The sequence below is a fragment of the Platichthys flesus genome, chromosome 24, assembly GCF_949316205.1.
Source record: "Platichthys flesus chromosome 24, fPlaFle2.1, whole genome shotgun sequence".
Taxonomy (NCBI): Eukaryota; Metazoa; Chordata; class Actinopteri; order Pleuronectiformes; family Pleuronectidae; genus Platichthys; species Platichthys flesus.
The window spans coordinates 8,900,073-8,915,336 of record NC_084968.1 but is presented as its reverse complement, the minus strand read 5'-3'; the positions used below and the strand labels follow the sequence as shown (position 1 = coordinate 8,915,336).

At 47.1% G+C, this 15,264-nt stretch overlaps 2 protein-coding genes across 2 annotated transcripts; both read right to left on the bottom strand.

Annotated features, from left to right (window-relative positions):
* Positions 1 to 4,120: 4,120 nt before the first annotated feature.
* Positions 4,121 to 8,980, bottom strand: LOC133950163 (leucine rich adaptor protein 1-like). The gene is made up of 2 exons (XM_062384386.1): positions 8,561 to 8,980; positions 4,121 to 5,769 (listed from the first exon to the last, which is right to left on the bottom strand). Exons 1-2 carry the CDS (start codon positions 8,771 to 8,773, stop codon positions 5,380 to 5,382), a joined length of 603 nt encoding a protein of 200 aa, XP_062240370.1. The 5' UTR covers positions 8,774 to 8,980; the 3' UTR covers positions 4,121 to 5,379.
* Positions 8,981 to 9,656: 676 nt separating this feature from the next.
* LOC133950003 (5,6-dihydroxyindole-2-carboxylic acid oxidase-like) lies at positions 9,657 to 13,914 on the bottom strand. Its single transcript, XM_062384148.1, has 7 exons — positions 13,417 to 13,914; positions 12,616 to 12,938; positions 11,311 to 11,515; positions 11,023 to 11,190; positions 10,756 to 10,935; positions 10,495 to 10,641; positions 9,657 to 10,401 (listed from the first exon to the last, which is right to left on the bottom strand). Exons 1-7 carry the CDS (start codon positions 13,769 to 13,771, stop codon positions 10,217 to 10,219), a joined length of 1,563 nt encoding a protein of 520 aa, XP_062240132.1. The 5' UTR covers positions 13,772 to 13,914; the 3' UTR covers positions 9,657 to 10,216.
* Between the last annotated feature and the right edge of the window lie 1,350 nt (positions 13,915 to 15,264).

Below are 15,264 nucleotides of genomic sequence, written 5' to 3'. Positions count from 1 at the left end.
TTGGTGGAGGTAATGATAGTATTTGCGTAACAACTCTTGCTGAGGACAAATGTTCTGCACTTTGAATAACACAACCCCTCTTGGTCAGACAAACTCAAACAGGAGGTGACATCCAGCGAATTGGAATAAATATCCAAATCATCTCATCACTTCTTGACCCCCGCAGGTCAATCAATTGTAACGCTGTCCTGCTCGACCCCAAACTGCCCTCGTTCGACTTGAATGAGTCTCCGGGGAATAACAAAGCACCGGTCCGCAGGGAAACGTTTCGGTCGACCATGTTTGGCCACCAACACGCCGCCCCCCCGCTCGGCTCCTTTAATGGACGGGGTCAGCTGGTTGCCAGGGAACACTTGAAAGGATATTTGACATTTTGGACTTCATGGCGCCGGTTGCTGGGAGAGCTTCTCGTCCCAGAGTCCGAGAGGAAGTTCTCAGAGTGAGAATATCGCCACATGCGGCCCCTGTCCATGTGTGATGGCATATTTGTCCTCTTCTACATTACAAGTTAAAAACAAGACCATGGGCTTTCCAAAGACAAACCTGTGATACAGCGGGAGAGATCACGTCCGCTGTCACGTGCCCACTTCTGTAAACCTCAAAGCAACCGTGATAACACATTTCACAGGGCTGTCAGAGAGCAAAGCAAAAGTTCAAAAGCTCTGACGGGGTCGGGGCCTTCTGTAGAAGTCCCTTTGATTTCTATCATAGTCACAGAAAGGCTCCCTGGCCGGAGTAGAAAGAGGAAAAAGGGGAGTGTAAAAAAGGAGGCAGGGGAGGAGGAGGGGGGGGGGGGGATCAAATGGGATAGAGGTTTGTTTTGTTCTCTCCTCTCGATCTGCCGAAAGGTTTCCCGGCAGATGAGGCCTGCTGTTTAATCTCGGCCGGCTCAACGGCCTCGGCCCAGCGGAAGTGCAGTCGGGAAAGGGCGCCGAACGCCGGGGGAGTCATGTGTCACAGGGCGATTCCACAGACACCAAGTTAACACAGAAGACAATACTGAAGGTGTAGATCCTGTGTCCTTTACCTGCACTGTTCAGAGGAGACAACCGATTCTCCTCGGATGGTGAGACGCACTGGTCTCCAGGATAAAGGTAACACAAATGTGACTAATGATGACTTATTAGCTCCGAGCACATTGATTTATGAAAGGGCCTTTGTGCGGGGGAAGCATAATAGAGAAGTACATCCTATGTTGACATTAGATGTGGTCACAGCGTGTAACCGGCTCCACCGGTCTGTGCCTTCCATCGGAAAAATAATTTCACAACAAGTCATTGCGTTTATTATCCCCTTTCACGGCACTCACTATTCCTGAAGTGTTTTTTCTCAGGTGTCTTGTGTGGGATGTTTACAGAAGCTTCCAGAGGGCGGCCATTGTTGAAGTCTAATATATTATAGCGGCCCCGTCCCGATGCCGGGTGACTGAACGCAGCGGTTGAGGGGGAGAGCGGGTTTCACGTGGCTCTGCAGTGATTCATGGATGCACTGGCTGGCACGGGGCCAACTGAGAAGTCTTGTATAATCTGCCCTGAGCACTGAGTTGACATAATATTACTTCCACTTGTGTAATGAAGGAATGACGTACAGGGCCTAGTCTGACGTTGAGGGAACATCTCGTGTGTGTGGTTCAGCATCAGGCTTGTGGCTACAACCCCCTTGACGTCCGTTAAGTATTTTTCCCGAGACGCAACAAGATATTCATGCGACGGGACGCTGCCTTATTAAGTTTTCCACGGCTTCATAAATCTCCTGAAACGTGGAGCTCCTCGTGTCTGGGAATGCAATAAGGCCGACACGGCGGATCTAATGTGCAACATCCATCACGGGCGTAAGCATGACCACACAGAGCCGAGCCATCACAACCGTTCAGACTTAGGGGTGATGGCGTAATGCACGAGACTAAGATCCACTTTGGTTGAACGGGTTATAGATGTAGATTTATTCTCTGGTCTTTCTTCAGTTGTTAGAGAAACGGCCACTGTGGAAAGTCACCTAATTAAACCGGAATAAAGTGCCTTAACGCTTGTGTGTGTGTGTGTGTGTATACTCAGTGTTTGTGGCTTCCTGTCTGAGGGGTCCACTGTGTCTCCGGCTCGTTTGATCCCCGGCTAACAAACCCTCCTCCAGTAACCCCATAGCCTGTATCCTCAATTGGTCGCCCAGTGACAGCTTCCCAGATACCAGACGCTATCGGTTTCCCTTCATCTTGTGGCAAAGGCCCAACTCCAGTGCCTAATCTGCTAATGGATCCCTGCTGGAAGCTGCCGTCTGGACCGCATGCAAGCTTAATTGTGCTCCAATGATGTAAGTGGGGGGGGGGGGGGGGGGGGGACTGAAGGGATGAATAAATCACTAGTTCGCACTCTGCTCCCAAACACGGGGAGATGCAGCTGATATTCTTTTTGTTTGCTCTTGGTTTTTCCCACAGAGCCTGGATGTCATTCACCCTCAGCACGTCAGGACTACAGATGCTGACTGGAGGATTTTTTACTTTACTTCTGCGATATAAGCTAATAGCAGGTTTTCCCTCTCTTACTTTCTAAGAGGAATAATTATGTGATAATATGGACTTGGGACGAAGAAGGGGAAACAGATTTAAGGCTGAAGCTGGAGGAGCAGGGAAAATGCAGTTTTATCCAAACGTGACCGGAGGATTTGATGAAAGACTGCACTGCCACAGAGAACTGGTTTAAATGGTTCTTCCTCTCATGTAGGACACACACACTGATAGGGAAACTTCTGTTCATGTGTGCTGTACCATGCAGCTCTCAGGAGGGGTTTTCGACTCAAGACTTATTAGAACATTAAACCTGCAGAACCTGTTCCAGTCCGTCCAATTATTTCGAGGCCACTGGCTCACGTCTCAACATGCTACCCCAGGGGACACTGGCCCCCAATCAGTGAAGACATGGTTATATTTGTTCAGACATGGAATTTAGACAAGCTGAGAAAGAAGAAGAAAAAACCTCCTTGTGTTTTTAATTGAATCGCTGACAGGCAGGTCATGGTGCCACTCAGAGGGCTCTTTTTTGGTTTAGTGGCCTTAGTCTGGTTCAGCCTGACAGGGAGCTTAAGCTTGGGAAAAGCCTCTGGGAGGTGGAGATAAGGGAAGGCAGCATAAAACCAAATAAAGCTGCTTTGCACTTGGAGTGAGACAAAGTTACAAAGTGCTTAATGTGCCCGGATAAAGCGATTACACGATATCTGTCTGGAACTAATGTAACGCTAAGTGTCCTTTGTGTCCGATCTTGTTAGTTTGCCAGTTTCGCACAGTGCTAGAAGTCTGTCGCCTCATTGAGAAAACAAGCCACAGAATCACTGGTCCCAGCTGCTCATTCCAAATGCAACCAGAACATATATGGACTCTGTGGATAACTGGTCTAGCAAGACAGCATTTCCAAAAGTGTATCATGATGTCAGGACCCGAGTGTGACAGCTAGGGAAGTAGCGTGCCCTCATTAATTTGCAAGCCAAAGATACCAAGGTTCCTGTTTTTCCAATAATGACTTCCCCCTGTATTCTATATGTGGAACTTCAATTATCAAGTGAAAGATAAGAAGCTGGCGAGATTTAAATTAGAAAAAAAAAAAGAAACATCACATTGCAGGCCTTCACATATTCCACGTGGTTGGCATTTCACTTCCAAGTCTAGTGTTAATTTTAAATGTCATTCAGTTCGAGCATTGCACAGAGGAAAGATAATTATAAGGTTTTGAAACATCATTCCTCATCTATGATTGACGTTTATAAGGCCGTCCTAGCCGTCCTCCGCTTGAGGGCTTGCTAATTAAAAAAGAAAAAGGTACAAATAAGCACGTGTCTGCCAAATTTCTAAACCCTCTTCCTGCTTTTCTTTTTTATCAAAGGAATGTGACAAAGTGAATTAATGAGGGTGATTGTCCTCGGCACATTTCACAGGGCACCGTCAAGTCGGACTTTATTATTCTGACATTATTCTTAACTCAATTTTACCATTAGGAGAACGTGACATAATGTTCACTTTCTGTCCCATTAAGATTCCATAATAAGGTCAAACACACCCTTTTTTCTAAAAATGGACACTGGTTCAGTTGGGGAGCGTGTGTGTTTCTTTGCATTCACAACGTAACACAATTCGAGCCGAGAGACGAGTTACAATATATTATTATTTCATTTCTGACAACAGACAAAATCATCAGCAGTCAATAAAGACATTTCCAAAGCAGGCAGCGTTACAAATACACACAAATCAACACATTTGGGAGTTAAAAACCCAAAACAACACACTTAAGCACAGCGATGTAAAGCTCTCATTAAAACTTTTTTTGAACAACCGGGGATTTAAAAATGTGCCCACAGCAAACATGTGTTTCTTTTCTGTCCGCCATCAGCAAATCTCCCATCTGGTGTTAACAGGGGTTTTTGCCTCAGGCCTAAATGATCTACCAAGACAATGAAACTGCTTTGTGTTTTGTTTTTTTTCTTCAGTCAAGCATCTGTGCTTCTCAATGTGCAACTAATCTCCCGTGTGTAGGACTTCTTGTCGTGAATTCTCCACTTGCCGAGTGCCGCGGCTCAGCTTAGGGCACTTGCATCAGTCAAAAACAATGAGGTGCAAAACAATGAAAAGCTCAACACACACAGTAGGCGGTGCTCGGGCGTTTGGCGTTGGAACAAATTGCACTTGCTGTAACACTTGAACCGACCACTTTGCCACTCGGAGGCTCTCGAGGTTTTCTTCCAGGCTCGGCACGAAACATCCAATTTTCCAAATGGCTGCTAAATCCTAATCTACTCCTTGACTCAGATCTGGTGATTGCGGTGGACGTCACGGCACGATCACACCGGTCGAATGGTTCACAGGTCGAGAAGGAAACTGCTTCAATCCTCCCTCGGCTAGGAGGAAAATAAACTCCTGAGGTTTTAGCTAACTTCCGGTTCTCTCTGCACCTTTTTTGGTTTAATCAATCTGAATAATTTAAAAAAAAATTAAGACATTAAGGAACAGTGACAGCATGTTAACTTGCATTTGGACATTAAGGCGACATCCACACTGCTGCGTTTTCAGAAGTGGGCTGGAGCCAGACGAATCAGCGAAGGCTATATCGCGACTCCAAACGACCCAATCAGCACGAGGTTGCGAGTGTCTACTTCATGGTTTTCAAGCGACAGGCCCTTCAGTGGCAGAGTTATAACATTTGAAACGTAGTCGTGTGGATGCAGCAGGTGGCAAAGGTTTGATGAGGTGTGACAAATCGGCAACGTGAGGAAGCTGGTTTCAATGTAAAGATCAAAAATGACTTATTTGGTAAGATATTAGAAAAAATGTGACGCGTGTGGGGGAAAAAACAACACGACAACTTTAGTCTTTGAACGCCGCGTTTAACAAAAGCAGCGTTATCCAAAGCAGTAGTATTCGTCCGACTCCACCCGGAGTTTCAGCGGCGACTTGCTGAAGGCGTCGCCGTCGATTACAGTTTTCTCCACGAAGCAGTCGAGGTCCGAGGGCGACGGGTCCTCGGGGAGATCCTCCGCTAGCGTGTCCAGGTAGCTGCCGACCGACAGGCCGTCCAGGTCGTCGCTGTTGCCGTCGTTCAGGCTGTTGAAGCTGCCGCGCAGCGACGTGCCGTCCTGGCTGTCCGACAGGCTGTACAAGCTGCCCGTCAGGCTGCCGTCCTGGCTGGCGGCGCCCCCCTTGTCCTCGATGATCCAGCGGAGGGACTCGATGCCCTCGTTGATGGACAGGAGCTGCTGCATCAGCTTCACGTCGATGGCTCGTAGGTGGGCCTGTTGGGCGAGAACATTCCGGTCAGGCCGAGGTACAACAGGAGGATCAACATTTCAGACGGATTGACATATTTTTGGAAATGCACCAATTTGCTGATGCTATTATCATATCTTATAAGAAGTCCTTGTATCAATAAGGCTATGCAAAGAAGCCATTTGGCTTGGCATCAATATGGTTAAAGCTAGCTCTGTCCTAAAGCACCAATTAGCACGTCTAAAGGTCACAATTTAACCCTTTCAAAGACAAACAATTGAGGGCTTGTCCTGGGTAACATGCTGAACTCTGAACCACTTTGCGAGCTATAGCCTCATGTTGTTAAATAGTAAATAAACATGAGAACTTGCAATCTTCACGTGTATTCCATAGAAATGTCCATGCAGCCGCAACATGCAACAGTGAGGCCCTCTAAGCAGAATACAAGTCAGCAGAAAACACGACAACAAGTGCTGCATTGTTAACTATTGTCAGCCTGGAGGTTCAAAGTGCGGTGGTTAGACCCTGGAGAACCGCAGGTGAGATAACGGCTCGCGCCACGAGGTCCAGTGAGCGCCTGACCCGGAGAAGTTGACGTGCAGTAATGAAAACTGCACGGCACGACTGAAAGCTCCGGAGCAGCACGACCTTACGTCGGGTGGCTTCCTCGACTGTAAGCTCCCTTTTGTCCTCTAGCGTCTGGGACATTTTGTGCTATTCTGTCTGGACTGTCGGGCTTTTGTTAGGAACAAAGACGCCCAAACTATGCGACAGCAGAAAAAGGAGGACGTGTAATCGGCGGGTAGCTGCACAGCCGGGAGACGCGGCTCATCCGGGATAATGAATGACGGGGCCACTTTACACAGTATGCCCATTAACTCAACTCCCCGCCACGACAAGCCCTGCCATTGATTGTGGATGGACGGGGACAGCCTGCGGTGCCATTCAGAGGGATTCCTCTGCGTCGACCGGGTGACAGACGCCCGGCCGGAACAGCTCGAACACATCCTGCCACGGTGAAAACTCATTGAGACGGATGTAGGCCGGACGGGGCTGGTACAGTGTTTACAGACAGCCGGCTTCACCCGGCAGCCTCTCTCTCTCTCTCTCTCTCTCTCTCTCTCTGTGGGTTTAAAACCGGCCATGCCAGTGTGTTTGTTTTGTGTGAAGCTACCACAAGCCTTAGACAAACACGGAGTGGCGCACAAGCGGCTTTTTCATGTCGGAGGGCCCCCGGTGCGTCAGTATCACAAAATGAGTTTAGGAAACACAATTAGTGCCGCACTGGATGGCAACACTGAAGCTGCAATAGCGTTCAGTCATATGAAACTAATAAGAGCTGGCCTTGATCTTTTTCAGAGTTCATCTGCTCCTCTGACAGGCTGTAGATTATTGTATCCTCTCAAACTAGTGTAGGCGAGTCAGAAGTGTGTGTTTGTGGGAGCACTGCAGACTTGTGCACAAGCAAAACCGAGCTGTCGGGCTGGATCGGTGGTAAAGCGGGCCACAACAACAAGAATGAGTGCTAGACTTGATTCATATTTAAAAGTAGATCCTTTGTCCTCAAATGGCTGCATATACTTCTTTTTACATGTGCAAAGAGCTAATTATACGTCTCAGTGCTCCGTCACGTCCTCGTCGAACTAAGCCTATCAGGGCCGAGTGTCCCAGGGCGATGACACAGCCCTGCCACACTCTGCAAAACTCGGTCAACTTGGCCATCTGCTCATGGAATCCTAATACCCTCTGTGACCTTACTTACTGCGCGCGGGGCCTCTGCTTTGACTCTGTAACAAGCGTGGCATTTAAAGAAGAAGAAAAAAAAAAATCTAATGCCGAGGGTTAGCAGATAAAAGGGATGTAGAGGTCAGAAAGGTGATTACACGGGCACTCCTGGGAGTTCAGGGTGGTTTGAAGAGGGAGGAGAGATCCCCTCGAGTGAGGAGCGTTCATAAGCAGAGCTCTGGTGTGGTGCTGTAGGTGTGAACGTCTCTCACCTACTGTTCCTTGGTGAGTTTGAAAAGAATCGGGGCAACAACCCCCCCCCCCCCCACACACACACACACACAAAACTGACCACTTTGCATTTAACAACCCCATGCTGACATGAAGACCTGTTTTGCATCTAGTGTATTTCCTGTAGAGGCCCTAATAAAGGTAATTAGAATCTATAAAGAAGAGTTATAATCACATTAAACCTACCTGACATGAAAGAATGTTAAATGGTAGGGATGGGCGATAACGGTAACATTTTTCTACTCATCACGAGATATGTCACAATATTATTTATTACAAGTTTGAATGATTTTTATGCCTGAGTGAAGGTTGTGGTTTGAAATTCCTAAAACTGAGGAAGATCTATTGTGTTTTTACCTCCAGGATCCATAAGCAAATATATCAATGTATTGATTTGTTATACTACCATAAATGAAAATTATTAATAGAATCGCCCAACTCTTCTAAGTTACCATGGTGGTTTGTAATATATTGAATTCATTGTTTGTAACGTTGGTAAATAACTGAAAAGTTGAGAATTGTGATGTTATTACATGTTGGTAAATATGTTTATATATGAATTTTGCATTCCATTTATGATTTTGTAGCGCTTCTATATTTCCATACATTTATAAGTAATTTGCTGATGTCTATCTATAACTGTCCTTGCTGCTGTAACATTGCAAATGCATAATAAAGGCTTATAAAGGATTAGCTCCCCTGTTCCAAATGGTTCGTTGAGGCCTATGTGCAGCTAATCAAACTCAGACTGTGACAACTTATTCCTTGAGTCATACAGGACAGAGACAAAGGCCAACTCACCATTTCTTGTTTGAGGAATTGCATTTTGCTCTCCAGGCGCTTCAAGTCTCCAGAGTTGGCACAGCACTTGCTGTAGTTGGCTAGATGCGGCGACGCGGTCTTCTCGTGATGTTTTCCTCCGACGAGAGAGCGAATGAGACTGTCCGGCACTTTGCGACCCAGCTTGGTCTCTATATCCTTCAAGTCGGGCAACGCGCTGCTATCCCCGTCCATGGCGGTGGGACGGAGAGATGGCACAAAAGCCTCGCAGCGTGCGGGGTTTGGAACCGGTGGAGGCGCGCAATTACGCACGGGGAGCCACGACCCAGAGATGCGTTGATCCACAGCTCGACTTGCAACTTTTTTGTTAGCACAGTGAAGCGATGAGCCACAGACTCCGCACCTCTATCTCCCCCAACAGACCTCCCACTGGAGCCGTGTGGCCAGTAGAGACCGTTCACTGACAACCAGCTCTCGCGTAAAACCCTCCCACAGGGGGAGCCTCCTTTGAAACCAGACACCACACAGGTGAGGTGTTGGGAAACAAAAGGGTACACGAGGAGATACATTCTTCAGGGTTTATAGATCGAATTAGGAGGCACTGGGAACTGAAACTCCCAACATCCAGGCTGATGGTGGATTGTATAAAACGATGCATCATGTGACTTGTCACAATCAGAAGAAAAGTGCAAACAAAACCACTGTGTGATTTGTGCACCCGCATCCAACAACACTTTGGCAAAAGCAGGAATTCAAATACATAAAATAATTTTCTTTTTAAAAAGCTCTAAAGATACAGAAGAGATGTTGATTCTGCATTTGATCACATTTCCTCTCACTAACCCTCTGCTTTAGTAATTGACTTTTTTATATCTTCATTCATTCCATCGACATGATGCATGTGGATCAATGTGTTAACACAACACAGAAACACAAACACCAACAAATCTCTCTTGATAATCAGTGTACAAGCAAGGTTTCAGATATTTGCCCAATCGCACCCCCTTGTGGCCACTGCGGCTCTACTACATGAGCAAAGACATCTCTGTCATCAGCTGAACTGAGCCAAACAAGTGTGATGGTGGTCAGAGGAACAGATTCGTGTCCAGGCTGCAGACAGGTTGTAGGTGTTTAATTATTCAGCAGTGGATCACACTCATGTTAAGCATCCCGATACATAAAAGTGTTACAAAAAAAAGTTAATAAGTTACACAACATCGTGGATCACTTATCAGAATCGGCATCCTTTACACTTGATCACCTTTAAAATTGAACGATATAAACCTACAGAAGAAGGCAAAACACTGCTGATACTTACAAGACATTTTAAAAGTCTGACTTTATTCAAACATGTTCTCATATTTACCAGAAATCTCAAACTTTTTTTGGGGGGAAAGTCATACTCTTAAAGACAACTCCATGCATCTTTACCTACAAAGGCTTAATAAGTGATTTAAGTGCATATGGAAAAGTAAAATATTTGCATCTGCTCTATACCTTTGCAAGAAAAATGAACTATACACATTTTTGTTCCGATGTGGCAATATCAGCGCGGCATAAATAAGATTTTTCAAGAGTCGACACGTTCTCCCGCAGAGATTCAGGTTAAGAAAAAAACAGCACAGAACTGCATGAGTGAGGAGAAGAGGCACGGAGGTGAAGCTCGTGTTCAAATCTTTAAACCACCGACTGGCTCTTGACGTCGTCGTAGCGCTGGTACTGATCGCTGAGCAGCGGCTGGTGGCCCTCCGTCCTGGAGCGGGCGCGCACGGCACACGTGGTGGCGGCGAAGACGGCCGCGACCACCACGAGGGCGGCCACGATGGCCATGGTGATGATTTCCGTCGTGGTGAAAGGTTGACCTGCGAAAAGAAGCGGGATGATTACGGCCCCTTGGCCTCAAGGTGGAAAGCAAACCCACGTGAACTCGATGGCAGCCGGAGGAAAATGTGTACCTGGCCATTGGGCTTCGTAGGAGTAACCCAGATTTTCCGGGGCCATCACGAACATCTCGGCGTTCGTCACCGGAGGCCAGAAGGGCACCATGTTGTAGCCCCTGTTGTGACCGATGGGGGCGTTTTCCTCCGGGTATGTGGCAGAACCTGACAGGAAAGCACAAGTTAGCCCACAAGCTCTTTATTCTAATCAGGATTGAGTCAGAAAATGCACAACAAGTGGCTTTTTTGAAGGGGATTTGTTTTGATTAATAAAAACACCTGGACTCTGTCTCCTCAGCCATTCGTCAAAGATGGCGTCGGTGTAGGTGTGGAGCAGCACGAAGATGGGGTCGTTGGGCGAGAGGTGGGTCTGCCCCCCTGTGCCGTTCAGGAAGAGATGGGCCAGGTTGTGGAGGCTCCGGACCGCCGGGTCGTAGTTCCCCTTGGGGGCGCTGTAGCCTACCAAAAACAACAGGAAAAAAAACACATCAGAAAAATGGAGAAACACTTTGACAGGCAAGAAAATGCGTTTTTGTGCCCACTCACCTTCAACTGTGTTCCTGAAACTTTCGGAGGAGGTGGAGTAGTACGGCGCCGTGTCGAAGGCGTTGACCTGCAGACAGTCCGCCACATCCTGGGGCTCCGGGAGCCGCTGCACCATCGGCCTGTTCACGTTCCCCGCTGGGTTCCTTCGGATGGGAGCGGTCTCAGTGCCTGGACGGAGACGGGGGGGGAAAGGAACCAGATGACTTCTTTAGACCATCGACAAGAATAAAGAGGATCTCTGTTACATCACATGGTTACAAAAAACAAAACAAAGAACAGTAGCCTCACTGTTGCAGATGGTTCCCAGCGTGTCGTAGTCCTCCACGCTCTCGCAGATGACCCTCCACTGGGCGAAGATGGAGTTGGCGCTCAGGGAGTTCATGTCGAAGCTGCTCCTGGCGCCCATCAGGTCGTCGGTGCAGATGTCACATGTGCTCCCACCGATGGCAAAGTTCCAGTAGGGCAGGGCGAAGGAGGGGTCCTGGAGCATATCCTGGTTATGGGACAAGCATGTAAAGTTAAAGTTTAGTGCCTGGAATGTGAAAATGGAAGATTGCTGTCGACTTTATTTTTGTGTATTTAAAATCCCCTCGGGAAACGCACCCAGAGTCTCAAAGTCTCACTTTGTGATGGGGTCATAAAATGTTCATGCATGAGAGATCTGTTCTTTGTGGAGACTTTATATGCAACGTATTTTGTTTTCGAATAGGGATAAACACAGAATAAGTCTTCTACAACCAGTGATTGGAATATATCAAATAATAAATCCACATCATATTTATGTTTTATTTATGAGGTTCGGGAATAAGTGCAACTATATGGACAGAAAATCCTTCAAATAAATAAAAACCTAGTGCAAAACCACAATTTGAGATCCATGAAACCCAATATGAATGTGTCATTCATCAAGTTACAAGGAAAATGTAATCCTTGTACACACATGAATCACTTCATTGTTTTCCTATGAGAAAACACTACAAGAAACCAAATCCCATTCTTAAACTCTGCAGGTCTTGATCCAGAAAAGCACCGATGGCTCCTAATCACGGCTCATGAATTCCTCCATTTAAGGTCTGAGCTTCGAAACTAAAGCCTCATTTTTCTTCTCACCAGTTTCTGAGCAAAAATAATCCACCGCGTTATTAAAATACAAGGGGCCCCCGAACCAGACAGGATTTAATTGTGGCACAACAAGGAGCTGGGACAGGCAGTCATCTTTGGTTGATGTAGTTTCTCCTGATCTTTGCATAGAAATGAGCTCCCTGCCTCTAACACTGCCTGCTGGTGTGTTTATCTTCTGATAAAACGCTTAAAATTGCAATTTGCTTAGCGGTGAGAAGGCATGAAACTGTGTTGCCAATTGTGATTTGCTCGCCTGTAAAGTTGTGGGGAAACAAATGACACAAAAACAAACAAGAAGGGGAAACAGCAGCTTTGTTACAGCGGGCGATTAGTCAGGGATGTAACTGGTAAATTACCAATGTGGAGGTGCCAATTACCCTCAGGCCACCGCAAAGATAATCAATTCGATTCTTTCCTTTAGCATTAAGTACCAATAAGCCCAGTGTCATTACTGGTTGTGCAGAAGCTCACCTGCATGTCGCGCTCCAGCTGCAGCAGGTGGTACCTGTGCCAGGTCACGAACCCGGGGCCCTCGTGCGAGAAGTCCACTCCGCCGAAGCTCGCCTGCCCCGCGCCCAGGAACGTCTTGCTGACGGAGTAGTAGTGGGTCCACACGAAGTAGTTGTAGATGGTGATGTTCTCGAACTGCACCGTGTTCCCGTCGGGCCCCAGGATCTCCGCGTGGCGCCGGGTGGCGATCACCAGGTCCGGGTGCACCGTGCGCTTGGCCTGGTCCAGCGCGCTCACGAACGCACGCTTCTGGTCCGAGCTGAGCTGCATCACGTTTCTCCTCACTGGGGGAGGAGGGGAGTGATTGAGAGGAGAGGGGAGGGGGGGGGGGGGATTAACTCACTTAGTCATGCGTTATTTTGTGGATCAGCTTTTAATGAGCGAGGAAATGCAGAGAACGTGCGTAAAAGGCAACTTTGATTATTTCTTTCAGCAATTATAATACTTGTTATCTTGTGCTCATGGGGCATTCATCTGAACTATTATTACTATTATTTCTGGTCAAGCCTGGATAAACAGAAAACGGGCCTAAACTAGCTAATTTGGCTGATCTGTGGTGTCTTAAAGTAGGGCTGAAGTGCCACTGAGCAAGTGCAGAGAATCCTTCCTAGCTCCCAAATACCTGTCAGTTGCCTTTATGGCAATCAAATATAATATGTATGATCTAATATAATAACATCTTAAACGTAACATAATATATAACATCTATGAGAAGTTGATAATATAAAAAAGATGTTCTCCAACCGGAGGACGCGCACTTACCGACAGAAACCCTCTCGTCACAGTTGGCTCCGGTCCATCCGTGTCTGCAGCGGCCGCAGTTAAAGCCGCTGAAGTTCCCGTTACACTGACAGGTGCGGTTGAAGTAACGGATGGGCCACCGCTCCCGGTCGTCCCGGCCGTCGTGGGGGTACTGGGGCCCGTGCGGTCTCGCGTCAGCCGTGATGGACACGCACTCTCCGCGGCCCTCGGCGGAGCCACACGGGTCGTTGTCGAGTCCGGACGGCGACGGGCAGCACTCTCCGCTCAAGAGCGCCGCGGGGGTCACACACTCTCTGGGGAACTGAGCGACCACGACCACCGCGCCCACAAGCACCAAAAGGCAGCTTTGCCACATTATCCAAACAGAGTCGAGTTTTACGCACGGCTGGCAAACGTTTTACCAACAGGATATTTATCTACTTTGATGCACTTCAGCTGAGCTTTCAGTTGAAATGAACGTGCATCACCTCTGTCTTCTGATGAGTGCGTTTTAAAACTTCCTCTCCCACTCGCACACAGACCCCTGTTTCCCCAAAAGCAGCGGAGCGTCCACTTTAAATACCGGATTAGCGCATGACTCCCCGGATTTTCTAACTCCCGCGTGATCCCATCACATAACATCACATTTCCCTCTGGGGATGGGGGGGGGGGGGGGGGGGGGGGGGCGAAGGTAGTATGATCCGGTCATGCACTGAATTCTTCTTCTAAAGACTCACTACAAAACATAAATGATCATGAATGAGAAATGCCTATATATGAACTGTAGCTTGTGAACACAATTTAGATTTTTTTAAACGTTTTTTTAAATGAATGTTTCCCCTGGCACACACACACACACACACACACACACACACACACACACATCTGCTTGTGCAGTGAAAACAATGAGCTTGGTGCTGGAAACACACTCTGAAATATTTCTCCTATGAACATTTAATGAAACAGGAATTCACCAAACAACACACAGTCATTTTCAATATTATGATCCGGTTTAAGCCTGAAAGATTCACGTGTTTGTTCATCATCTTTTGGATCATTTGACTTCTCCAGAAGGATTCTCCCTCTCACCCCTCCCTCTCTCTCACTCTCTCTCCCCCCTCTCCCTCTGTCTCAGAGCTCAGAGCTGTTTTGCTGGGAGCATGTGAGACATGGAGTCATGATGAAAGCCATTTATTCCACCAGAGAGGCCTCCTCGGAATGGAGAATTCTCTCTTTTATTTTGTCTTTGTTTTCTCAAATCAAACCTCATCCGACGCATCGTGGTTCAAAAATCCCTGCACAATAAACTTAAATAAATCAGCTCCAATACAGGTGCACTAAGACGCCTTCACTTCCTGTTAACAGTCAAACACTTGATATTCCTTAAGCTAGCGGGACTGATCTACTTGTTTGCAATGTGCCGTCCCCGCAGGCTTCCCTCTGTGTCTCCCTTATTTAAATATGACATTGAATTGAAGTCCTTTGAACTTGCTTACGGTGGTGAGAACAGTGGACTTGGGTCGACTCCAGGGTTCCATGTTTGTTTGGGTTCTCAGGCACTTTCAGATTTCCAGCGAGATGCGTCATGCGTGTAAGTTTGAAGAAAAGTCTCCAAGTCATAGTTACGACATAGACGTGGACACTTTTAACAACCTAGAAACTATAACGCAGCTTTGAATTGACATGAAAGCACTATAAGATCCTTTGTACCTTGACAATGTCCATGTATTTCATATGACACTAATTTAATTGTTAACACAAACTTTCTTTTACACACCTTAAGCCTCCAAGCCCCTGCTGAGGTCAAACTGAGGATGACATCAGGCTTGATATAGACTGGCTCCTCTGTTTAACCATGCTTAGAGGTAC